Source organism: Anser anser, assembly GCF_964211835.1.
Source record: "Anser anser genome assembly, chromosome: 28".
Classification (NCBI taxonomy): Eukaryota; Metazoa; Chordata; class Aves; order Anseriformes; family Anatidae; genus Anser; species Anser anser.
The window spans coordinates 2,396,802-2,422,367 of record NC_139749.1 but is presented as its reverse complement, the minus strand read 5'-3'; the positions used below and the strand labels follow the sequence as shown (position 1 = coordinate 2,422,367).

Genomic DNA, 25,566 nt, shown 5'->3' with positions numbered 1-25,566 from the left:
AGGACCTGAACCTCTGGCTGTATGTCAGGGTCAGCAGGTATATAACGGACCCTCATGTCGGTAACAGATGAAATTTCCCCAGGGGGACAGAGGTCTCCACTATCAACATCAACTGTTTGATAGAGGCTCTTCCTTTCCTCCTCTTTGTGGGTCTCCCGTTCTTCTCTGGGGGCGCCTCGCTCTTCCCTCTCGCGAGTGAGGCGGCTTCGGCGCTCGTGGACCTCCACCTCCAGGTCCCGTTGGCGCTCGAGCCTCCTCTCGCGCACCACGGGCTCTTCCCTGTCTCGTGCGCGGCAAATCCTCGTCTCGTCCTCTGGTTCCTCGCACTCCCGGGAGCGGTCCCTCCGTTCTCCCTCGTCACGAGGCTGCAGTTCCCGGGACACGCGGTGGACCTTCACGTCCGCTTCTGCGGAGACCTCGCTGGTCTCCCGCGTCCTTTCGTACCTCACGGCTTCACGGCGTCTGCTGGCACCGTCTTCGGGCTCCCGGGTGCGACACTCACGACCATCGTAGGCCTCCCGTTCTTCTCTGGGGGCGCCTCGCTCTTCCCTCTCGCGAGTGAGGCGGCTTCGGCGCTCGTGGACCTCCACCTCCAGGTCCCGTTGGCGCTCGAGCCTCCTCTCGCGCACCACGGGCTCTTCCCTGTCTCGTGCGCGGCAAATCCTCGTCTCGTCCTCTGGTTCCTCGCACTCCCGGGAGCGGTCCCTCCGTTCTCCCTCGTCACGAGGCTGCAGTTCCCGGGACACGCGGTGGACCTTCACGTCCGCTTCTGCGGAGACCTCGGTGGTCTCCCGCGTCCTTTCGTACCTCACGGCTTCACGGCGTCTGCTGGCATCGTCTTCGGGCTCCCGGGTGCGACACTCACGACCATCGTGGGCCTCCCGTTCTTCTCTGGGGGCGCCTCGCTCTTCCCTCTCGCGAGTGAGGCGGCTTCGGCGCTCGTGGACCTCCACCTCCAGGTCCCGTTGGCGCTCGAGCCTCCTCTCGCGCACCACGGGCTCTTCCCTGTCTCGTGCGCGGCAAATCCTCGTCTCGTCCTCTGGTTCCTCGCACTCCCGGGAGCGGTCCCTCCGTTCTCCCTCGTCACGAGGCTGCAGTTCCCGGGACACGCGGTGGACCTTCACGTCCGCTTCTGCGGAGACCTCGGTGGTCTCCCGCGTCCTTTCGTACCTCACGGCTTCACGGCGTCTGCTGGCATCGTCTTCGGGCTCCCGGGTGCGACACTCACGACCATCGTGGGCCTCCCGTTCTTCTCTGGGGGCGCCTCGCTCTTCCCTCTCGCGAGTGAGGCGGCTTCGGCGCTCGTGGACCTCCACCTCCAGGTCCCGTTGGCGCTCGAGCCTCCTCTCGCGCACCACGGGCTCTTCCCTGTCTCGTGCGCGGCAAATCCTCGTCTCGTCCTCTGGTTCCTCGCACTCCCGGGAGGGGTCCCTCCGTTCTCCCTCGTCACGAGGCTGCAGTTCCCGGGACACGCGGTGGACCTTCACGTCCGCTTCTGCGGAGACCTCGGTGGTCTCCCGCGTCCTTTCGTACCTCACGGCTTCACGGCGTCTGCTGGCATCGTCTTCGGGCTCCCGGGTGCGACACTCACGACCATCGTGGGCCTCCCGTTCTTCTCTGGGGGCGCCTCGCTCTTCCCTCTCGCGAGTGAGGCGGCTTCGGCGCTCGTGGACCTCCACCTCCAGGTCCCGTTGGCGCTCGAGCCTCCTCTCGCGCACCACGGGCTCTTCCCTGTCTCGTGCGCGGCAAATCCTCGTCTCGTCCTCTGGTTCCTCGCACTCCCGGGAGCGGTCCCTCCGTTCTCCCTCGTCACGAGGCTGCAGTTCCCGGGACACGCGGTGGACCTTCACGTCCGCTTCTGCGGAGACCTCGGTGGTCTCCCGCGTCCTTTCGTACCTCACGGCTTCACGGCGTCTGCTGGCATCGTCTTCGGGCTCCCGGGTGCGACACTCACGACCATCGTGGGCCTCCCGTTCTTCTCTGGGGGCGCCTCGCTCTTCCCTCTCGCGAGTGAGGCGGCTTCGGCGCTCGTGGACCTCCACCTCCAGGTCCCGTTGGCGCTCGAGCCTCCTCTCGCGCACCACGGGCTCTTCCCTGTCTCGTGCGCGGCAAATCCTCGTCTCGTCCTCTGGTTCCTCGCACTCCCGGGAGCGGTCCCTCCGTTCTCCCTCATCACGAGGCTGCAGTTCCCGGGACACGCGGTGGACCTTCACGTCCGCTTCTGCGGAGACCTCGGTGGTCTCCCGCGTCCTTTCGTACCTCACGGCTTCACGGCGTCTGCTGGCATCGTCTTCGGGCTCCCGGGTGCGACACTCACGACCATCGTGGGCCTCCCGTTCTTCTCTGGGGGCGCCTCGCTCTTCCCTCTCGCGAGTGAGGCGGCTTCGGCGCTCGTGGACCTCCACCTCCAGGTCCCGTTGGCGCTCGAGCCTCCTCTCGCGCACCACGGGCTCTTCCCTGTCTCGTGCGCGGCAAATCCTCGTCTCGTCCTCTGGTTCCTCGCACTCCCGGGAGCGGTCCCTCCGTTCTCCCTCGTCACGAGGCTGCAGTTCCCGGGACACGCGGTGGACCTTCACGTCCGCTTCTGCGGAGACCTCGGTGGTCTCCCGCGTCCTTTCGTACCTCACAGCTTCACGGCGTCTGCTGGCATCGTCTTCGGGCTCCCGGGTGCGACACTCACGACCATCGTGGGCCTCCTGTTCTTCTCTGGGGGCGCCTCGCTCTTCCCTCTCACGAGTGAGGCGGCTTCGGCGCTCGTGGACCTCCACCTCCAGGTCCCGTTGGCACTCGAGCCTCCTCTCGCGCACCACGGGCTCTTCCCTGTCTCGTGCGCGGCAAATCCTCGTCTCGTCCTCTGGTTCCTCGCACTCCCGGGAGCGGTCCCTCCGTTCTCCCTCGTCACGAGGCTGCAGTACCCGGGACACGCGGTGGACCTTCACGTCCGCTTCTGCGGAGACCTCGGTGGTCTCCCGCGTCCTTTCGTACCTCACGGCTTCACGGCGTCTGCTGGCATCGTCTTCGGGCTCCCGGGTGCGACACTCACGACCATCGTGGGCCTCCCGTTCTTCTCTGGGGGCGCCTCGCTCTTCCCTCTCGCGAGTGAGGCGGCTTCGGCGCTCGTGGACCTCCACCTCCAGGTCCCGTTGGCGCTCGAGCCTCCTCTCGCGCACCACGGGCTCTTCCCTGTCTCGTGCGCGGCAAATCCTCGTCTCGTCCTCTGGTTCCTCGCACTCCCGGGAGCGGTCCCTCCGTTCTCCCTCGTCACGAGGCTGCAGTTCCCGGGACACGCGGTGGACCTTCACGTCCGCTTCTGCGGAGACCTCGGTGGTCTCCCGCGTCCTTTCGTACCTCACGGCTTCACGGCGTCTGCTGGCATCGTCTTCGGGCTCCCGGGTGCGACACTCACGACCATCGTGGGCCTCCCGTTCTTCTCTGGGGGCGCCTCGCTCTTCCCTCTTGCGAGTGAGGCGGCTTCGGCGCTCGTGGACCTCCACCTCCAGGTCCCGTTGGCGCTCGAGCCTCCTCTCGCGCACCACGGGCTCTTCCCTGTCTCGTGCGCGGCAAATCCTCGTCTCGTCCTCTGGTTCCTCGCACTCCCGGGAGCGGTCCCTCCGTTCTCCCTCGTCACGAGGCTGCAGTTCCCGGGACACGCGGTGGACCTTCACGTCCGCTTCTGCGGAGACCTCGGTGGTCTCCCGCGTCCTTTCGTACCTCACGGCTTCACGGCGTCTGCTGGCATCGTCTTCGGGCTCCCGGGTGCGACACTCACGACCATCGTGGGCCTCCCGTTCTTCTCTGGGGGCGCCTCGCTCTTCCCTCTCGCGAGTGAGGCGGCTTCGGCGCTCGTGGACCTCCACCTCCAGGTCCCGTTGGCGCTCGAGCCTCCTCTCGCGCACCACGGGCTCTTCCCTGTCTCGTGCGCGGCAAATCCTCGTCTCGTCCTCTGGTTCCTCGCACTCCCGGGAGGGGTCCCTCCGTTCTCCCTCGTCACGAGGCTGCAGTTCCCGGGACACGCGATGGACCTTCACGTCCGCTTCTGCGGAGACCTCGGTGGTCTCCCGCGTCCTTTCGTACCTCACGGCTTCACGGCGTCTGCTGGCATCGTCTTCGGGCTCCCGGGTGCGACACTCACGACCATCGTGGGCCTCCCGTTCTTCTCTGGGGGCGCCTCGCTCTTCCCTCTCGCGAGTGAGGCGGCTTCGGCGCTCGTGGACCTCCACCTCCAGGTCCCGTTGGCGCTCGAGCCTCCTCTCGCGCACCACGGGCTCTTCCCTGTCTCGTGCGCGGCAAATCCTCGTCTCGTCCTCTGGTTCCTCGCACTCCCGGGAGCGGTCCCTCCGTTCTCCCTCGTCACGAGGCTGCAGTTCCCGGGACACGCGGTGGACCTTCACGTCCGCTTCTGCGGAGACCTCGGTGGTCTCCCGCGTCCTTTCGTACCTCACGGCTTCACGGCGTCTGCTGGCATCGTCTTCGGGCTCCCGGGTGCGACACTCACGACCATCGTGGGCCTCCCGTTCTTCTCTGGGGGCGCCTCGCTCTTCCCTCTCGCGAGTGAGGCGGCTTCGGCGCTCGTGGACCTCCACCTCCAGGTCCCGTTGGCGCTCGAGCCTCCTCTCGCGCACCACGGGCTCTTCCCTGTCTCGTGCGCGGCAAATCCTCGTCTCGTCCTCTGGTTCCTCGCACTCCCGGGAGCGGTCCCTCCGTTCTCCCTCGTCACGAGGCTGCAGTTCCCGGGACACGCGGTGGACCTTCACGTCCGCTTCTGCGGAGACCTCGCTGGTCTCCCGCGTCCTTTCGTACCTCACGGCTTCACGGCGTCTGCTGGCATCGTCTTCGGGCTCCCGGGTGCGACACTCACGACCATCGTGGGCCTCCCGTTCTTCTCTGGGGGCGCCTCGCTCTTCCCTCTCGCGAGTGAGGCGGCTTCGGCGCTCGTGGACCTCCACCTCCAGGTCCCGTTGGCGCTCGAGCCTCCTCTCGCGCACCACGGGCTCTTCCCTGTCTCGTGCGCGGCAAATCCTCGTCTCGTCCTCTGGTTCCTCGCACTCCCGGGAGCGGTCCCTCCGTTCTCCCTCGTCACGAGGCTGCAGTTCCCGGGACACGCGGTGGACCTTCACGTCCGCTTCTGCGGAGACCTCGGTGGTCTCCCGCGTCCTTTCGTACCTCACGGCTTCACGGCGTCTGCTGGCACCGTCTTCGGGCTCTCGGGTGCGACACTCACGACCATCGTGGGCCTCCCGTTCTTCTCTGGGGGCGCCTCGCTCTTCCCTCTCGCGAGTGAGGCGGCATCGGCGCTCGTGGACCTCCACCTCCAGGTCCCGTTGGCGCTCGAGCCTCCTCTCGCGCACCACGGGCTCTTCCCTGTCTCGTGCGCGGCAAATCCTCGTCTCGTCCTCTGGTTCCTCGCACTCCCGGGAGCGGTCCCTCCGTTCTCCCTCGTCACGAGGCTGCAGTTCCCGGGACACGCGGTGGACCTTCACGTCCGCTTCTGCGGAGACCTCGGTGGTCTCCCGCGTCCTTTCGTACCTCACGGCTTCACGGCGTCTGCTGGCATCGTCTTCGGGCTCCCGGGTGCGACACTCACGACCATCGTGGGCCTCCCGTTCTTCTCTGGGGGCGCCTCGCTCTTCCCTCTCGCGAGTGAGGCGGCTTCGGCGCTCGTGGACCTCCACCTCCATGTCCCGTTGGCGCTCGAGCCTCCTCTCGCGCACCACGGGCTCTTCCCTGTCTCGTGCGCGGCAAATCCTCGTCTTGTCCTCTGGTTCCTCGCACTCCCGGGAGCGGTCCCTCCGTTCTCCCTCGTCACGAGGCTGCAGTTCCCGGGACACGCGGTGGACCTTCACGTCCGCTTCTGCGGAGACCTCGGTGGTCTCCCGCGTCCTTTCGTACCTCACGGCTTCACGGCGTCTGCTGGCATCGTCTTCGGGCTCCCGGGTGCGACACTCACGACCATCGTGGGCCTCCCGTTCTTCTCTGGGGGCGCCTCGCTCTTCCCTCTCGCGAGTGAGGCGGCTTCGGCGCTCGTGGACCTCCACCTCCAGGTCCCGTTGGCGCTCGAGCCTCCTCTCGCGCACCACGGGCTCTTCCCTGTCTCGTGCGCGGCAAATCCTCGTCTCGTCCTCTGGTTCCTCGCACTCCCGGGAGCGGTCCCTCCGTTCTCCCTCGTCACGAGGCTGCAGTTCCCGGGACACGCGGTGGACCTTCACGTCCGCTTCTGCGGAGACCTCGCTGGTCTCCCGCGTCCTTTCGTACCTCACGGCTTCACGGCGTCTGCTGGCATCGTCTTCGGGCTCCCGGGTGCGACACTCACGACCATCGTGGGCCTCCCGTTCTTCTCTGGGGGCGCCTCGCTCTTCCCTCTCGCGAGTGAGGCGGCTTCGGCGCTCGTGGACCTCCACCTCCAGGTCCCGTTGGCGCTCGAGCCTCCTCTCGCGCACCACGGGCTCTTCCCTGTCTCGTGCGCGGCAAATCCTCGTCTCGTCCTCTGGTTCCTCGCACTCCCGGGAGCGGTCCCTCCGTTCTCCCTCGTCACGAGGCTGCAGTTCCCGGGACACGCGGTGGACCTTCACGTCCGCTTCTGCGGAGACCTCGGTGGTCTCCCGCGTCCTTTCGTACCTCACGGCTTCACGGCGTCTGCTGGCACCGTCTTCGGGCTCTCGGGTGCGACACTCACGACCATCGTGAGCCTCCCGTTCTTCTCTGGGGGCGCCTCGCTCTTCCCTCTCGCGAGTGAGGCGGCTTCGGCGCTCGTGGACCTCCACCTCCAGGTCCCGTTGGCGCTCGAGCCTCCTCTCGCGCACCACGGGCTCTTCCCTGTCTCGTGCGCGGCAAATCCTCGTCTCGTCCTCTGGTTCCTCGCACTCCCGGGAGCGGTCCCTCCGTTCTCCCTCGTCACGAGGCTGCAGTTCCCGGGACACGCGGTGGACCTTCACGTCCGCTTCTGCGGAGACCTCGGTGGTCTCCCGCGTCCTTTCGTACCTCACGGCTTCACGGCGTCTGCTGGCATCGTCTTCGGGCTCCCGGGTGCGACACTCACGACCATCGTGGGCCTCCCGTTCTTCTCTGGGGGCGCCTCGCTCTTCCCTCTCGCGAGTGAGGCGGCTTCGGCGCTCGTGGACCTCCACCTCCAGGTCCCGTTGGCGCTCGAGCCTCCTCTCGCGCACCACGGGCTCTTCCCTGTCTCGTGCGCGGCAAATCCTCGTCTCGTCCTCTGGTTCCTCGCACTCCCGGGAGCGGTCCCTCCGTTCTCCCTCGTCACGAGGCTGCAGTTCCCGGGACACGCGGTGGACCTTCACGTCCGCTTCTGCGGAGACCTCGCTGGTCTCCCGCGTCCTTTCGTACCTCACGGCTTCACGGCGTCTGCTGGCATCGTCTTCGGGCTCCCGGGTGCGACACTCACGACCATCGTGGGCCTCCCGTTCTTCTCTGGGGGCGCCTCGCTCTTCCCTCTCGCGAGTGAGGCGGCTTCGGCGCTCGTGGACCTCCACCTCCAGGTCCCGTTGGCGCTCGAGCCTCCTCTCGCGCACCACGGGCTCTTCCCTGTCTCGTGCGCGGCAAATCCTCGTCTCGTCCTCTGGTTCCTCGCACTCCCGGGAGCGGTCCCTCCGTTCTCCCTCGTCACGAGGCTGCAGTTCCCGGGACACGCGGTGGACCTTCACGTCCGCTTCTGCGGAGACCTCGGTGGTCTCCCGCGTCCTTTCGTACCTCACGGCTTCACGGCGTCTGCTGGCACCGTCTTCGGGCTCTCGGGTGCGACACTCACGACCATCGTAGGCCTCCCGTTCTTCTCTGGGGGCGCCTCGCTCTTCCCTCTCGCGAGTGAGGCGGCTTCGGCGCTCGTGGACCTCCACCTCCAGGTCCCGTTGGCGCTCGAGCCTCCTCTCGCGCACCACGGGCTCTTCCCTGTCTCGTGCGCGGCAAATCCTCGTCTCGTCCTCTGGTTCCTCGCACTCCCGGGAGCGGTCCCTCCGTTCTCCCTCGTCACGAGGCTGCAGTTCCCGGGACACGCGGTGGACCTTCACGTCCGCTTCTGCGGAGACCTCGGTGGTCTCCCGCGTCCTTTCGTACCTCACGGCTTCACGGCGTCTGCTGGCATCGTCTTCGGGCTCCCGGGTGCGACACTCACGACCATCGTGGGCCTCCCGTTCTTCTCTGGGGGCGCCTCGCTCTTCCCTCTCGCGAGTGAGGCGGCTTCGGCGCTCGTGGACCTCCACCTCCAGGTCCCGTTGGCGCTCGAGCCTCCTCTCGCGCACCACGGGCTCTTCCCTGTCTCGTGCGCGGCAAATCCTCGTCTTGTCCTCTGGTTCCTCGCACTCCCGGGAGCGGTCCCTCCGTTCTCCCTCGTCACGAGGCTGCAGTTCCCGGGACACGCGGTGGACCTTCACGTCCGCTTCTGCGGAGACCTCGGTGGTCTCCCGCGTCCTTTCGTACCTCACGGCTTCACGGCGTCTGCTGGCATCGTCTTCGGGCTCCCGGGTGCGACACTCACGACCATCGTGGGCCTCCCGTTCTTCTCTGGGGGCGCCTCGCTCTTCCCTCTCGCGAGTGAGGCGGCTTCGGCGCTCGTGGACCTCCACCTCCAGGTCCCGTTGGCGCTCGAGCCTCCTCTCGCGCACCACGGGCTCTTCCCTGTCTCGTGCGCGGCAAATCCTCATCTCGTCCTCTGGTTCCTCGCACTCCCGGGAGGGGTCCCTCCGTTCTCCCTCGTCACGAGGCTGCAGTTCCCGGGACACGCGGTGGACCTTCACGTCCGCTTCTGCGGAGACCTCGGTGGTCTCCCGCGTCCTTTCGTACCTCACGGCTTCACGGCGTCTGCTGGCATCGTCTTCGGGCTCCCGGGTGCGACACTCACGACCATCGTGGGCCTCCCGTTCTTCTCTGGGGGCGCCTCGCTCTTCCCTCTCGCGAGTGAGGCGGCTTCGGCGCTCGTGGACCTCCACCTCCAGGTCCCGTTGGCGCTCGAGCCTCCTCTCGCGCACCACGGGCTCTTCCCTGTCTCGTGCGCGGCAAATCCTCGTCTCGTCCTCTGGTTCCTCGCACTCCCGGGAGCGGTCCCTCCGTTCTCCCTCGTCACGAGGCTGCAGTTCCCGGGACACGCGGTGGACCTTCACGTCCGCTTCTGCGGAGACCTCGGTGGTCTCCCGCGTCCTTTCGTACCTCACGGCTTCACGGCGTCTGCTGGCATCGTCTTCGGGCTCCCGGGTGCGACACTCACGACCATCGTGGGCCTCCCGTTCTTCTCTGGGGGCGCCTCGCTCTTCCCTCTCGCGAGTGAGGCGGCTTCGGCGCTCGTGGACCTCCACCTCCAGGTCCCGTTGGCGCTCGAGCCTCCTCTCGCGCACCACGGGCTCTTCCCTGTCTCGTGCGCGGCAAATCCTCGTCTCGTCCTCTGGTTCCTCGCACTCCCGGGAGCGGTCCCTCCGTTCTCCCTCGTCACGAGGCTGCAGTTCCCGGGACACGCGGTGGACCTTCACGTCCGCTTCTGCGGAGACCTCGGTGGTCTCCTGCGTCCTTTCGTACCTCACGGCTTCACGGTTTCTCGTTCCATCTCTTTCATATTCTTGTGGCAGACTACTTTCTGTTTCATATTCTTCTCTTTGGTGTCTTCTTGGCTGATCCTTTCTCTTAGCATCATCTTGTTCTTCACACTTGTGCACCTGATAGCTGCGTCTCTGAGTATGTCTGTATTCATTCTCATCTTCTTGTTGCTTTTCTTCTTCATAGACAGTTTCTTTTTGCCCACATTTCTCAAAGTATCTTTTGTCCAGTTCTAGCGGTTCCTGGATATATGACTGATGGGGCCTTTCTGAATCCAGGCATTCAGACTCACATGGCTGGCGGCTGCTTTGTTCAAGTGCTTTTTGTTCCAGCTCACGTAGGTGGTAGCGGCTTCTCTCATCTGTGAGTAATTCATGCTTACGTGGCCATTTGTGACTTCCCCTATCTGCTTCTTCTGGTTCATGTGGCCAACGACTTCTTCCTCCATTTGCCACTGCTTGTTGGTGTTGTAGCTGATGGTTTCTTTGATCATATGCTGGTAGTGCCGGCTCACGTGGCTGGTGGCCACTCCACTGGTCTGGCAGTGGTTTTGGTTCACAGGGATGTCTGTGACTCTTCACGTCTGCCAGTTGTTCTGGTTGTGGCCCCTCTCGGTTTTGTCTCTCATCCGCCTGTGGTCCAGGCTGACGTGCCTTCGAGCTGCCGCACTTGCGGTGTTGTAAATCTTCTAGCCTGTCCTGCTCAGGTGGCTGACGTCTTCTCTGGCTGTTATGTTGGTCGCATGGCTCTTGGCTTCTCTCTTCATGTACCTGAGGGATCAGCTCTCTTGTCCTTGTGCTTCGTTTTGCATCGTCTCTGCTTTGTGTGGTCCGTTGCTGGTGATGACTCTCCGTCTCCTCTAGCGTTTCAAGCTCCTGGATCCTGGTGTCTCGCTGTGGCTCAGGTTCGCAGGGGGGATGGCGATTGGTCTCACGGGTTCGTGGTTCCTCTTCCTGCAGCTGCCGACGGCTTCCTCTATTCTTAATTTCAGGCTCTTGCAGTGTCTTGCCACTGGTTACCAGCTTTGTTTTTTGCAGAAGGCATGGTCCCTTCTGCAGGTACCAGTAGCAGGCCTTAGCCACTCTGAATACCAAAAGCAGGAACTCATTAAAATCTATTTCCCCATCCCCATCCCACTCCAGAAACTGTAGAATCTTGTCAATCGTCTGAGGGTCATGTGGGTTCTGCAGGAAAAAAACACACAGGCAAACAAAAAAGGGATTTTAGCCTTCCTGCTCCTCGTCAGAGAAATGCAAACTCAGGGATAATGGCCATCTTTTCTCCTTGCATCTCTCAGGTTCTCTTTTATAGCTCTGCATCTCCTCCGTGTCTGTGTTCTCCTTTTTCCTGATGGCCACAACTAACAAGCTCTCTTTTTGGGAGATGCTGTACTGCTCCACTGGATACATTTCCTTCCACTCCTTGAAGGTAACCACACCTCTCCACAGTCCATTCTCCATTTTTTTCCCATTTGCTCTTTACAAAATTGATAAAAAAGAGCTGTCGTGGACAGTGCAAAAGCACACATCTGCTGCTCACCCTTGGTAAAAGCCTCTCCATCCCTATTCGATCTGATCATATGAATTACCCCCTCTCCAGGACATTTTGTGATCCCGACCTCCAGTCTCAGCCTCAAGCCCTCCCCATTGCTGCAGCACTCACCGCTATGGCATCTGCAAACTCCTTCTGGATGAACTCTTTCATCCTCCTTCGACTGAGTTTGGACTGGTCTCCATCTTCCTTTGCGTGTTTGCAAAAAGTGCTAATGATGATGGAAACGCTGTCTAAGAAGCGAGACATCTTCCTGCAGATTCACGAAGCCTGCAAGAAAAGTAGCAGACCTAAGGATGGGAGCTTAGCTTGCCTCTGAGAGTGGGAACTGGGGGAAGAATCACTGGGGCCAGCTAACAAGATGCGGAGTGCCGTGAGCTCTGTGTCCACTCGTCTGCCATGGCGAGCTCGGCTTCACCAGAGCACTGGGAAGATATTCAAATGCTTAGGGGTTTTGGTGGGATGGGGAGTGTCCTCCAGCTTGTCTGCTGACGTATTTGAATGATGTTTGATATGGGATGGCAGGATGCCCGTGTTTGTGGGTCGCAGGGAGGGGTCTGGGGGTGGTGACTCAAGAGACACCCCAAGAACCAGTCTCCGTGGGCTCTACCCAGGCATTCAGTCGCCAGGCTCCATGCTTCTATCTCTGGTTGGTGCCAAGACACAGCAGCTACTCTGGAGCATGTCAGAGGTTGTCTAACACAGCGCTGGCATGGCCTGAGACAGGACCATGCTAGGGCAGAGGCAGTTAGTTAGAGTGCTCATAGAGAGGTAAAACAAGCCCTGTGGCCAGTCCTCCTGTGGCCAGTAGTAACGCAAATGAATTGATGAATCTTTCCTTACACCACTGAATCCTTGACAACTAGATTTTGGCCAAGAGGGACCTGTCATATCACCTAGGTCAGAGAAACTTATTTAATTTTACTGCAATCTGCTGGGCAGAAAGCACTGCTCCTGATCGAGTTTTGTGTCTGGAAACCTCGAAAGCTACCTCTGTCCTTCTCGCAGGATCCCTGACCCTGTTATCGGGTACATCAGTGCTGGGATCTCAGCTCACAGCCAGGGAAGCTGTGCCCTGCCTGCCTCGCTGCCGCCGTAATGAGCTCAAAGCAGGAGCGAGCGTGTGCACCTCTGTGTACGAAACCCTGTTTCTTGGCATTTCTGTAGAAAACTGAAAATTTCGGCAATCTGTCCATCCTGGCTGGGAGATGAGTGCAGACCAAAGTAAGGCACCAAATCTGGCTCCCACTCTCTTTTCTGTTTGGAGGAAAGCCGCCTTGCCACACCAACAAAGGAGAGCATGCAGGTGGCCAAATTGCACAAAATAGCACTTAATTGCAGATAAACCCGAAAGGCTCCCAGAAAATATTGAAGCAGGAATGCCATTGTCACCCAAGATGAATCCTATAGAAATAACTCATTTTCACCCAGCAAAGTATGCATTTCAGAAGGAATGACTTACCCAAATCACCAGCGGGATCAAGTGGGATTCCTGTGAAGCCGTGCGGAGTGATCAGAGGACCTGGGTGCTTATATAGGGTCCCCGACAGAGGAGCAGAAAGGAGCCACCCTTTGTGGACGTTGTCCTGATTCATCTTTGGCCAAGCCCAGCTGCACCTTCATGTCCTCAAACGGGTTATTTAACTTATCATCCCCTTACCTATCATTTTAACCCAGAAATAGCAGGTGCCATGTGGCAATTCAGGCATCAGCTGGTTCCACCTAATCCGGACTGTAAAGTTATTTTACAGGTGATTGTATTTCAGATTTTTTTAAAAAAATATCTAGAATAGCTATGAAGCAGATATATATGTATTAATGGGAGGGTGTATTTTTTATGAATGCCCGTTTTTATAGGTATGCACTTATACATGTGTAATACACACCCATAAAAGTAGTACCAGATTTGGAGGATGTCGATAGAAGTGCTGACGTTTGCAGAGTTGTTGTAAGCACCCTGGGGACAGAGGGGATCTGCATGGCCCTCCAGCTTGGTGTTGCACCACCAGAGGTGACTTGTGCTTCCTTTTTCCTTGTGCTTTGGCTTTGGGGCTGGTTTTTGCTCATAGAGAAAGGACAGATGAAGACCTAACCATTCTGAACGTGTTGAAATGCAGGTGCACAGCAGAGAGATCCCAAAATCTTCCAGGAGGTCTAGGCTTGTGTGGTGTCCTTGTAGCACGTACTCAAAAATATCCTTTTTTTTTTTTGATAACTTCTTATTAAGGAGCCTTTTCATTGTATTATGCAGGTTTTTGATGAAACAAACAAAAAAAACCGCAACAAATCGAAACATTTGTAAATGGTAAAGTTTGCAAAAATATATATATATATATTTACAAGAAAATGCCTATTAAATAAGCAATGACTTTTCATTGAGAAAAATTGTGATAAAGCATTTTTTATGTTAACTGTCTTCTGTGAATGACTTCTATTTTCACTTTGCTTGATCTTTAATTAAAAATGAAAGCAGAAACCTTTTGGCTGGGAGGTCAATTCATGTTGAAGCTTCATCTGGTTGCTCTAGGCAGCTTTTCCTGTAATTACCTGTACAATCTTCTTCTTTTTTTCTTTTTTTAAAATCTTTTAAGTGTAAATTAATTAGAGACCAACAGATTTCTTTATTCATTCTGAACTTTCCGTGTGCAGGGAGCAAATAAGAGAGACATCAGCCATGCCACTTGGGCTCCTGCGTTTGGTTTTGGAGCTGGGCTGCTGCCTTGACAAGCGTGCTGGAGACATTGCGGAGAGCCTCCGGAGCATGAACCTGTCACGCAGCCTTGGGTGAGTTGCTGATCTGGCCCATCTGTAAGGTAAGATCATACTGGGTGTAGGAGCCTAATTAATTAGTGCTGGTAACAGCTTGGGGATACTCATATAAGTGCGCACAGAGGATTGTTACTAACCATACTTCATTTTTGAGCTTTTTTTCAAGATTAAATTATACTTGTGTAAATTATACCCCACCTGTGGGATAATGATACCCTTGGGAAACTGTAATTTTATGGTAGATTGGAGTTATTATTAAAATTAGAACATTACAGTGCGGCTGGAGCTTGTACGCACGGTGTCCTATAACAGTTTGCAATCCCCTGCGGGCGCTGGGGACGTCAGGAGACACTGGGCAGATTTCGGGAGAGGTACATCAGGGCAGCACCAGCACCCCAGGTCTCTAAGGGCTTGGCTTTCCTCTAGGACACTCTCAAAAGCAGGGACTCGAGTTGGTTTTTCAAAGCTGTTACCCAACAGGGTGGGCACTTGCTTCCTACCCAGTTCTGTGCCCATCCCCGTTGCCATTTCTATAGGGTGGCCAAACCTCTGTTGCATTTAATCAAGGTGGAACTGGGCTCCCCACAAGACATATAAAAGACCTTTTCTCTTCTGACACCTCCCAGCCTTGCAGGTTTCTTAAATAGGTATTTGTGTCAGTGGGATAATATTCATTGGGCTGTAATGTTCTCCTTAAAATGAACCAAAAAAAATAATCCACCCCAACTTCAAATACAACACTCCTGATGGCAAAAGTAGCGATATTCAGAATAGAGCATATAATTAGCCCGTCACTAACAGGGCTCAATGCCTGCTGAACTGGGAGGTCAGTTTTTTATTGAAGTTACAAAAGGCAGCAGCTGCTGGATGGGCAGATGGACAGGGGGCTGGCTGGGTCTGGAGGTTTTAGACCCTCACCCAGAGCTAAGAAGTAGCAAAGAGCTATTTGACAGTCCTCCAGCTGCGATCTATTTTGTAAGGAAAATGTTTTTGTTTTTTCTTTTTTCTGGAAAATGAAATGTTTCAAGGAATGAATCAGTCGGATTGGGAGTTTTGATGGATAGGTGATGAAATTTAAGTCTTGACTGTCTCATTTCGTTTTGACAATGTCCACAGCTGTCATTAAGGTAGGTCAGAACCTGTTTTTGCTAAGGTGTTTTATCAGCGGTAGAGCAGACTGGTGTATTTTGTGTCTAACACATTTAACTTTGACATCAGCACTTTTAGGCCAAATCATTTTTGCAACATGTGTTCTAGGGATCATTTTGAAACGCTGGTTTTTCAGTTCTGATTCAGCGTGCAGCAAATTGTGAAACTCTGGGGTGTCCCAGAGGAGTGACGTTTTATTTCCTCGTGAGGTCTCTGTGTGCTGCTTGTCACCGGCCACAGAGCAGGAGGTGCGGGTGCATTTGTCGTCTGCTGATTTGGCTGATAGGTCGCAAGTGAAAGATAGTATGGGGAAAAACAGGCTGAGCATCACCCTCCCTGCGGGATGCGGAGTCCTGGGCCTGCCTGGTGGTCCAGCACGTCCGAACCCTCTAATAATCCCCACTGACTTCACCGGGCTGCTCGTGCCTGCAGAGTTACCCACATTCCTACATGCACGTCTGGACGAGTGCCCAGGACCCGGTACCCCAAGCCACCTGAGTCTGAGGTTGGCTCCACTCCACGTGTGCTTGGTTTGCGTGTCAGCTTTTTGTCGCTGGCCTCCCAGGTGTTGCTGGGACTGCATGTACCTGAATAATATTTTTTTCTGTTGTTTAGTATATCTCAACTCCTTCCTTTGTAACCTTCTGTAGCTAACAAGGTTTTTTTGATCTTCATACCATGCTCCACATTCCCCTTGCTTCTGAGATTATTAATAAATGAGGTTAAATAGGACAAATCCCTCCCATGGAGTGTTAAGCAGCTGTTTATTCTTTTCACAGCAGACATGATCAACGCCCAGAGCAGATGGATGCTGCAGGGGATCTGTTCAGAGGCTGGTCATGCCATTGTATTAATCCAGACACCTACCCTCTCTGAAGACATCTCTAGCCAGGATGTCACATCCCTGCCCATGAGAAGTGATCAGTTCACCTTGGCTAAATTGCAAAGGTGAACAGCAGCTCCTTCAGGCTGCTTGTCCCCGAAGCACGCTGCCTCCCTGCAGCCACCCTGGGGCAATGTGGCCGTGTGGCATGCAAGGGACAGGTGCCCGGGTCCTCTGCACCGCATCAGCCTGCTCAGAGCTGGGCCAAGGGCACACTTGCAGCAAAACACCGGGACACTGTGCTGTTTTGCCTTCAGTTTTATTGATTTGCTTACACAGGCAGAGGCAGTCTAATACAGGATAAGAGAAAAGGTCTCAAGCCTCGAATAATTCTATACAAACCAGGGGTGTGAAGCCCAGGGTTAATAAAGAGTGGGACAAGACATAACAAATAGGAATGTAAAATCAGGGTGGCATTGGACAAAAAGTCCCACCTTGCAGGGGGCAACAGCCTTGGTCACACAGGGTTTCAGCCTTCACTGCTGTGGTGGCCACTGAGGCTGCAAGTGCTGCTGCTCCACAGGGTGTTGTCCTTTGCCGTGACTGCCCTGTTGCTGCTGTCCCAGAAAAGGCTGAGCCTCGGCCCCCCTGTTGTCCTGCACCTTGGGTTCGGGGAATGCAGGTCGAGCCTGGTTGTCGTGCGTTTCCCAGGGCCTGGGGTCTGGCTGGGGGCTCCCACCCCATCCTGGGGGCAGCAGCTTCTGGGTCTCACCTGGGTTGGGATCCTGCCAAGAGGTCTTGCAGACCTGGGTCTTGTTTGTGTCTCTCCCTGCTGTCTCAGAGGAACAGCTCAGGTTCTGCTCTGCTTGCTCTGTCTGCGGGCTCTGATTGGGGTTTGGACCCAGCTTTGATGCCTTCGTGTCTTGGGCCTGGTGACTTTTTGGGTTCTGTTTTGGTGTCTTTGCAGCTTTATGCGTATTTCTGTCCTGCTCTGGGGTCTCAGTATACCGGGTCTCACCTCTCTTTGGATCCCCTTCTGGTGCCTTAGTCTTGTCATCCTGATGGGTGTCCTGGCCCTTCTTTGGTGTCTCTCCCTTCTTGGTGTCCTGATTGGTGTCCTGGCCCTTTTTTGGTGTCTCGTCCTTCTTGGTGTCCTGATGGTCATCCTGGTCTTTCTTTGGTGTCCTCTTGGTATCCTGATGGTTGTCCTGGTCTTTCTTCGGTGTCTCACCCTTCTTGTTGTCTTGATTGGTGTTCTGGTCCTTCTTTGGTGTCTCACCCTTCTTGGTATCCTGACTGGTGTCCTGGTCCTTCTTTGGTGTCTCACCCTTCTTGGTATCCTGACTGGTGTCCTGGTCCTTCTTTGGTGTCTCACCCTTCTTGGTATCCTGATTGGTGTTCTGGTCCTTCTTTGGTGTCTCACCCTTCTTGGTATCCTGATTGGTGTCCTGGTCCTTCTTTGGTGTCTCACCCTTCTTGGTATCCTGACTGGTGTCCTGGTCCTTCTTTGGTGTCTCACCCTTCTTGGTATCCTGATTGGTGTCCTGGTCCTTCTTTGGTGTCTCACCCTTCTTGGTATCCTGATTGGTGTTCTGGTCCTTTGGTGTCTCACCCTTCTTGGTATCCTGATTGGTGCCCTGGTCCTTCTTTGGTGTCTCACCCTTCTTGGTCTCCTGAGCATCCTGATCCTTTTTCGGTGTCTCAGTCTTCTGGGTATGTTGGGTGTCCCGTTCCAGCTTGGTTGCTGCACCCTCCTGCACCTGTTTGCTCACCCGCTGCTCAGGGTCCTGCTGTTGGGGGGACACCGGCCCTGCCACGCGCGGCTCTGGCGTCTGCTCCCTGCCTGCCTCCTCTTGCACCGTTGTCTCCTGACCATCTTCTGGTGCCTGGCACTGCTGGAGCTGCCTGTAGCAAGCCTTGGCCACCCGGAAAACCAGGCTGAGAAACTCACTGAACTCAACCTTGCCATTGCTGTCTTCATCCAAGAAGCGCAGCACCTTCTCGACGGTGTTGGGGTCCCGGGGGTTCTGCATGGAGACAAACAGCATTGGCAAAGCCCGTGAGCCCTTTGCTACATCTCTCTGGGACTACTTGAGCAGTCTTGGGGCAGAGCCAACCCCCGTGCCCCCCTCCCTGTGGCTCGCCTTGCTGGATCCTCACCACTATCACGTCCGCAAACTCCTGCTCGATGAGCTGCCTCAGCTCCCCCCTGCTCAGGGCGCTGCAGTCGCCGTCCCTCCTGGCGTAGTTGTAGAAAACAGCGATGATGCCGTTGATGTTTTCCTGGAGCTGGGCCATCTCCCCACAAAGTTGAGGCAGCCTGCGAGAGAAACACGGGCAAAAAGGGGCTTTTGTCTGTTTGCTTGGTTTTCAGGTAAATTACACTTGAACAATGCAGCTGGACAGGCAGAGAGGAGGACGAGCCAGAAGGACACAGATAAAATGATACAGAATAAGGGAGGGAAAGGAGAGAGCAAGAAGAGACTTGCAGGAAAGCAAATCCCTGAAAAAATGAAGCTCGCCATGGAGACGGCTGGGTGCAAGGATGGGCGAGCAGTGGCCGGAGAGATGAGGGACAGCAAGAGCCAAGCTGCTGGGGGCTCAGAGAGAGGAGAAAAAAAATAAATCCCACTTGGCTTTCTCCGGAGCAGAGCCGTGAATGCAGGGTGTCTCTAAAGAACCAGAGAACAGCATAACTCCCAACCCCTTTCCATATTTTTTCTCTAGAGGAGCTCAGCTCCAGGAAGAAGCTCTTGCGTGAGTGTGGTGGCGAAGTCCAGCAGCGTCTGTCCAGGCTTACCTGGGCAGGAGCAGGAGCGCTGGCCTCGGGAGCGCGATCTGGAGCGGCCCCGCTCTCAGCAGCCTTATATACAGTCGTCAATCACGGCCCGCACCTCGCAGAGGAGACACCCCATCAGCAGGGTGCCGCATCTCGCGCCCAATTACACTGTCATCCCCCTGTCTTCATTTGTCTCTTTCTCATTAACTTCGGCTCTGATGCTGTTCTCTGGAGTTAAGCCATGATCCTTCCTAAGCTCGCCCCACCTGCAGACGCATTTTAGAGGAATTAAGTAGAAAAGGCTATTTTTAGTGCTGCAGGATTTAGTTTAAGGTGATGCCCAAGCAACGCCCGGGACTCTTGTCTTTGGCGAATGTGTTTGGTGAGCAAGCGATCCGAGTGACTGACACCAGGGAGGAGGCTGCCCGGGGGCGCTTGCATGGTGGATAAAGAGAAAATAAAACAAAGGTAGAAAAAATAAGGATATAGTGATGCCAAGATTAAAGTGATTCCTTCCAGAAACTCCCACTTCTGGAACCCGACAGGGAGGCAGGCACCCAGTGAAGAAACCTTTTCCAACAGTGCCACCAAGTGGCACTTGGGGTGGGACAGAGGGGTGACACGGCGTGGCCAGGGGCTGCAGTCACTGCGGTACCGGGCAGGGAAACTGAGGCACGGTGCGAGGAAGGGGCTTCTGCTCCACCTTTGTATGTCCTTGCACTGCCATATCCCCCCTGCTGCTACAGCTGCAGTGTGATATGGAAGTTATTTCCTAGGCAGTTTCGTGCAAGACTTTTAAGTGTCCTCGCTTTAGCTGTCTGCTTTTAAAAGTCCTTTTCTTGGCGGTAAGAGAGTCTGAAAAAAAATACAGCTGGAAATGCACGTAGCTTGTAAGGTACAAGGTGTTTCGGGCACAGACAATAAAACACAGCCAATTTTGTGTAAGGAAAAGGACTTTCAGGAAGTGCCCCAGCTTGCTCCGTGCCTGGCATGGGGAGGGTTAATGGGAACCAGTGATTTTGGGTGAAATACTGGCAGGTGGGCAGGGGCACTGGGAGAGGATAAACTGGGGGGCCAAGGAGCCCCACTAATGCAATGGGGGTGCTGCAGAGCTGGAGGGCTTTGTGGCTGTCCTGTGCCTTGGTTCCTGTTACTCCAGCAAGCTCTGTCTGAAGCCGTGCCTTTTCCTTAAACCGGGAATTTTCTGATCCATCCCCGCTTCCATCCCTCATGCAGGGGCACCGGCTGCCCCCGGTTCCCGAGGCGCTGCCAGCTGCAGGCTCGGGGCCTTTGGGAGCCTCTTCTGATGGCTTCTGGTTCTTCTCCCATGCTCAAGCTTCGGCTCTGAACAAAGAGTCAGCTTGAACCTGAATGAAGGAAGGGAATTTGAATCTTGGAAGCAATAATTCTGCTTTTATTCCTCTCTATTAATCTATCGACCTGTCTGTTGTATGTGCGCGGGGGCACACCACTTCTCCTCTGGCGGGGCACATTTGCTGCTAATCCCATTAAGATGCAGGGAGGGTGGGGGGCAATTACTGGGGTTGCCTTGGAGAGGCAGAATTGCTCAGGGTGTTCTTGCAGAAGTTATTTCTGGCCAAATCACCCAGACCCTGGGCAGGGCCGTTTCTCCCTCATAGACAACCATAGACAATAAGAGGTTTAGGTTGTGCAGGACCTCATACGTGCTTTACAAAGCAGAAAAGGTCAGGGGGTCAAATGGGACGTGAAGAAGTTGAAAGAATGAAGTGAGAACGGCATAACAGGAGGCACTGCTTGCAGGAGAGCTGGAGCTAAATGAGGAGGAACCCAGAGGGCAGGTCCTTCTGGTTAACAAAATCCCCGGGAACTCAGCGGTGCTGCGGTGAGAGGTGTGGGGGAGGCTTTGCACGAGCTTGCAGCTGGTTTCTAATAATCCTGGGGGGGGGTTCAAACAGGGCTGGGGTGAGGTTGGTGGCTGGAAAGGAGCTGAGCTTTCCGACAGCTCTTCCTGCAGCACAGGAGCAGTGTTTCGGCTGCTCTTCGCCAGGAAAATTGCTCTGCCAGCCTGCAGAGCCTAAACTTTTTGTGCAATTTGGCTCAGGTGAAGCACGAGCTGCAGTTTCTGTGTTTTTCCCCCAGTATCAGAAGAGGCTGGCAGCCTTCGAGGCTGTGCCCCGTGTGTGAGAGGCCGGTGCTGGGAAGGCGTTCGCACCACAGTTCTGATGTCAGGGCAGGATCTTGCTTTAACATGAGCGATTGCTCCTTCCCTTGTGATGCCACCCGTGCTCATGAGAACAGCAAATATTTTGGGAGCTTGCGTTTGAAGCAGCCAAAATGCACGTTAATCTGGGCTGGCTTCCCGAGGCTGGTTTGCCAGGGAGGCGCGGAGGGACGGGGCAAGGTGTGGCGGGGCAGTGAGCGAGGCTGCAGCCTTGTTTGCTTGGCAACTGAGCTGCAGTGATAATCGCAGATTTTGGAGGCGTGTTTGCCAAAGGAGCTCTGTCTCCTGAGCTCACCGGTAGAAAATGTGCTGGGGCAATGGGCAAACCAGCTCCTCTGGCTAGGCAGTGTGCACTCAAACTTGGTCTGTTTGTAAAATACTCTGGTTGCTTTCTTTAAAGAGTTTGGACGCTAATTTTATCCTCATCCATCCAGTCTGCCTTTCTTTCTGCTGTGGGTTCTCCGGGCTGGGGACCTGCACAGCCACAGGGGGCTGGGGGCGATGCTGTGACCTTGGCGTGGCCGTTTGGAGCGTGATTCTCGTCAGGTGGGCAGGAAAAAAGAAAGGCGTGGAAAATCTAAGTGTGCACGGTTGCACAAGAGGCTTTAAATAATTTAGCAGCTGTTAGCTCTGGGGTTGCAACGAGCAGGCGTTGGGCGGTAACAGCAGGGACCGGTGTTGAGCTGGTGTTGGGACCGGGGGTGCCTGGGGGTGCGGGTTCGGTCACAGCGGTCAGGTTTCTCAACAAAAAGGAGCAGGAAATTATTGTTTGTTCCTGCATGAGTCAGTGGGATTGTTCCTGCTCGGCAGGGAAGAGCAGAGGTGTAGGTTAGCGCTGAGGAAGGAGGGAAAGTGTTACACTGAAGGTTTAACCTGATAAAGTGTTTAAATGCAGGTTTTGGGGGCTTGAAAGAGTTGGGGTTTGCTTTGGGACGTTAGAAGAAAAAGCAAAAGCCTGCTGTAGTGTCTTCACTGTATGCAGCAACAGGATCCAGAGGTTTGTCCGCAGTTATTGTACTTTCTGCCTGGTTTTTCCCCCTTTTTTTCTTTCGTCTGCTGAGAGCAGTTGATGCTGAGGTTCCCTTTTCTTGCCTCATTGCACACACAAAGCGCAATTCCCAAACTTTCCCAGAGCTGGAGCCCATTATGCAGAGAGCTTTATCACTACATCTATGTCATTATCAGGAATTAAGCTAATTGCAATAAAATGCTTTATTTTCCTATGCTGCCTAGGCATTTCAGCAAGTTATTTCTGTTGCTGCCTTCTTTACTGCTAATTCATTGTGACATTAAGGAGTGTAATACATCAGCTTTTCTCTAATACACATTTCTACTTTCTTACATGTTAATGAGCATATTTAACATTTCTTCAGAGATAATTGGATTCCGAGGCTCCCTGTGGTAATGCACTGAAAGCCAGCTAGCAGTGCCTTTAATATCTAAAAGACTTTCTGCATTTGAATAATCCCACAATTAAAATTAGGAATTAATCTCTTGGCTGAAACAAAGCTTTCGAGGATACTTTGTTTTGAGGCAGTTTTAATACATATGTTAACCATAGTTACGGAGAAGTTAATTAAAACCTTCTTTTGCATTTCTACCCCAGATCTCACAAAGGGGCACAGGTATTTCAGATTATTTTATTCCCCTTGATCCTTCTTGTGACAGCAGGATTTTTCTGTGCTTCATTTGCTCATGGCTTATCCAGATGGCTGTTTTAATGCAAAATATAGAAGCCATCTTCAAGTAAATTATTTTCTGAAGGGGCAAAGGGACTCCTAAGTTTCTTTCCTCTTCCATACCCAGAGCTGTTTAAGTAAATGATGATAGGTGCACTGCCATGCATGGTGTTATATGGAGAGCACATATGAATTTCTGTATTTCATGTTAAGCAAACCTTTAGTAATTAGAGATCAAGAATAAAGCTAAGGGAAGCAGAGGTGAGATGAGATAATTCTTCACAGCAGAAAATGTGGGATAATCTCCCCTCCCTCTGCAGGCACCTGCCTTTCCCTGCCTGCAGGAGGATGCAGGTGCAGCAATGTGTGTGCACACACGACCACAGCTGTGTGTGCTTGGGTGGTCAGCCAGGACTCCAGCCCTCCCGCCGGGTCTGCTGCCCACCCCCAGACCTTGCTTGGACACGTCCAGCTACGGGGATTTTTGGAAAATCCTCTTCTAAGCATTAACCAGGTTTTCGTGGCAGTGCGCAGAAGGCTGGAACTCTCCTCTGTGCTCTTCTTCCCCTGCTGCACACGGCTGAGCTCGGCGCTTCTGCTGGGCTCAGGATGGAGGCGGCAGCAGCTTGTCCCCACCTGTCCGCAAGCTGTCCTCACGCTGTCTGCGGGGCAGGTGGGATGGGGCAGCAGCTCCCTTGTGGTCCCTCCTGGCTCTGTCTGAGAAGGCTGAGGGTTGGGTGCAGACCTGAGTCACCTCCTGCGGCCGCGGTGGAAGTGAGTCACTGCTGCGCTCCTTCGGGCTGCTCCCCTTGGTGGTGGGGACGATTTCGGTGCCTTTCCCCGTTACCTTCCTCGCTGCCCGGCACTTCAGCGGGAGAGTTTTGGTTCTTTTTTGCTAGCTGGTTTTAGAAGGAAGGTGCGATTTCAGGGAATGGATTTTCTCTAGCTGGGGTGGAAAGATGCTTTCTGCTGCCCCAAACAGCAGCTCCAAGGAGTGACTGCGGGAGCATCCAGGGCGGGTGGGGAGGAAGCGATGGGGAAGGGCTGGGAGGCAGCCGTGCTGCAGGGATGGGAGCGTGTCTGCAGCAGGGGGTGGGAGGGGGGGCAGCGAGGACGTGTTGGGAAACTCGACCTGATGGAAACCCCACCAAGGGCAGGCCGGCGGGGTGGAGGAGCTGGCTGGATGAGGTGCGCCAGGGAGGAGCAAGGCATTGCGCTGGGCTGGCAGCCGAGCACTGGAGCGGGTGCTCTGGGGCACGACAGCGCTCACCTGGCAGGGACCCGTGTGCGGTGGCAGGAGTGGGGCAGGCAGCTGCCTGCACAAGTCAGGAGGGATAGTGGGGCACAGGGGGTAAAGCCAGGCTGGTGCCCCTCATCCTGGCTGCATTACCCATGCCACTTTCAGCACGGCAATCCCTGACTGCCCTGCCCACTCCACTCCTGTTTTCCCAGGAGATGGATAGACAGCGAAATCACGAGCTTTCTCTTAAACATTGGGATTGATCTTCCTTTAGCCTGACTTTCCCAAGAAGGACAACTTCTACGCTCCCAATTTTTATACCCTAACCTGTTATTTGCAAACAAATTTGACACAGCGGTGTGGTTCAAACAAACGCTAAACTTCTACTAGTTTTACAAAAAAAAAAAAAAAAAAGGCAGTATAGCTTTGGCTAATGCTGCCGCCGCAGAAAGGATGGGCCAGTTCTCCCTTTGTCGGGCAGTTGGACACAGGAGAGACGGTGGAAACCAGGCTCTACCAGTTCTGCCTGTGGGCTGCCTTGTTCCAGAGACATGTTTCTGTTTGTTTACGCTGCGAAGATGAACACGGAGGAAGAAGCTGGGCTCTGGCAGGCTCCCAGCCAGTCTCAGGAACTTCTCCCCATGCTGTATGTTTCTGCTGAAGTTCAGAGCTGTGCTGTATGGCAATGGAGCCGGTCACAGCCTATGGGCAAAAGCCACCTGGCCCTGAATCCACTGAGATGCTGAGCTGAAGCCTGAAAACCAGAGGGGAAAAATAGGATTTTAAAAAAAAAAAAAAAAAAAAAGGTGAATCCAGATCCAATCTGATGGTGGCCGAATGCTATTTGTGTTAAATGCTTCACTTTGTGCAGCTTGGGTGTGCTGTGAAGAGTTTCCCAAGCATGCTAACGGGGTGCTGAGCTCTCTGCTTTCAGCAGCGGCTGGGAGATGCTCCTCGTAGCCCTGCTTCCTGGTCTCCCTGTGCCTGGAAGCCCCTCCGGAGCTGGTGACTCAGGCCAGGGGAATGAGGACTCCAGGCTGGCACCGCTCAGGTTCAGACGTGCAGCGGCTGACCGGCTCTGAAGGATCGGCTTCCTCAAATGACTCACCTAGCTCCATGGGATACGCAGTCCCAGCCTTGGGGACAGCAGAGCTGTCATTACAGCGATGCTCCTGCCTCTGGCTTGAGAATCGTGGGCAGGGAGGACTTGTAGCAGCCCGGCTCATGCTTGCTGTTCCCACAGGCTGAAGTTGATTTGGGGAATTAAAAACATTTGCCCTCCGAAAGGCCAAGAGAAGGATGTTGGAGCTTGCCACCAAGTGGCTCATGCTCCCTGAAAACAGTGCGTCCCCCAGGGGTTTCTTATGGCAGCTGTGGGTTCTGGATTTGGTGCCAGGCTTCTCTCTTGCCTGTTGGATGCTTTGGGAAATGGGATTTAAGAGATGTCCCGAGAATGCTGAGCTCCCACCCCGTGAAAATGAGAGCAGCTGGGAGGTCTGTATGACAGCTCTCAGCGGCACTGGCTGTGCCTGAGAAATGAGGCCTTTGCCTGGGGTTTGCAAACAAAGTTCGGCCAAAGCCAGGCTAGCTGGCATTTTGTCTTTTCCTTCCTCTCTGCAGGGAAGCGATAAATGGCTAGCTGATATGTTCGGAATGCCACAATCACACCTAATGCCTCTTTTCCAGCTGTACCAATTACGCTCCACCCTGATGATGATGAGCTGTCACAAGGCAGAATAATGACAGACAAGTGAGGGGAGGAGATCATGGCGAGGGGAACATGAGAACTGCTAAAGGAACAGAGAGCTGGGGAAGGCAATGAAAGGGCTGTTCATG

At 56.6% G+C, this 25,566-nt stretch overlaps 1 protein-coding gene across 1 annotated transcript; it reads right to left on the bottom strand.

Moving 5' to 3' along the window:
- Nucleotides 1-15,830: 15,830 nt before the first annotated feature.
- LOC310887662 (uncharacterized protein) lies at nucleotides 15,831-18,765 on the bottom strand. The gene is made up of 3 exons (XM_083813821.1): nucleotides 18,630-18,765; nucleotides 17,990-18,149; nucleotides 15,831-17,856 (listed from the first exon to the last, which is right to left on the bottom strand). Exons 2-3 carry the CDS (start codon nucleotides 18,125-18,127, stop codon nucleotides 16,366-16,368), a joined length of 1,629 nt encoding a protein of 542 aa, XP_083669947.1. The 5' UTR covers nucleotides 18,128-18,149; nucleotides 18,630-18,765; the 3' UTR covers nucleotides 15,831-16,365.
- Between the last annotated feature and the right edge of the window lie 6,801 nt (nucleotides 18,766-25,566).

Bases quoted from the DNA above. Each gene is read 5' to 3' on its own strand.
- LOC310887662 (XM_083813821.1), bottom strand. From the start codon at position 18,127: ATGGCCCAGCTCCAGGAAAACATCAACGGCATCATCGCTGTTTTCTAC. The intron at 17,857-17,989 runs GTGAGGATCCAG...GTCTCCATGCAG, and splicing joins AGTTTGCGGACGTGATAGTG to AACCCCCGGGACCCCAACAC.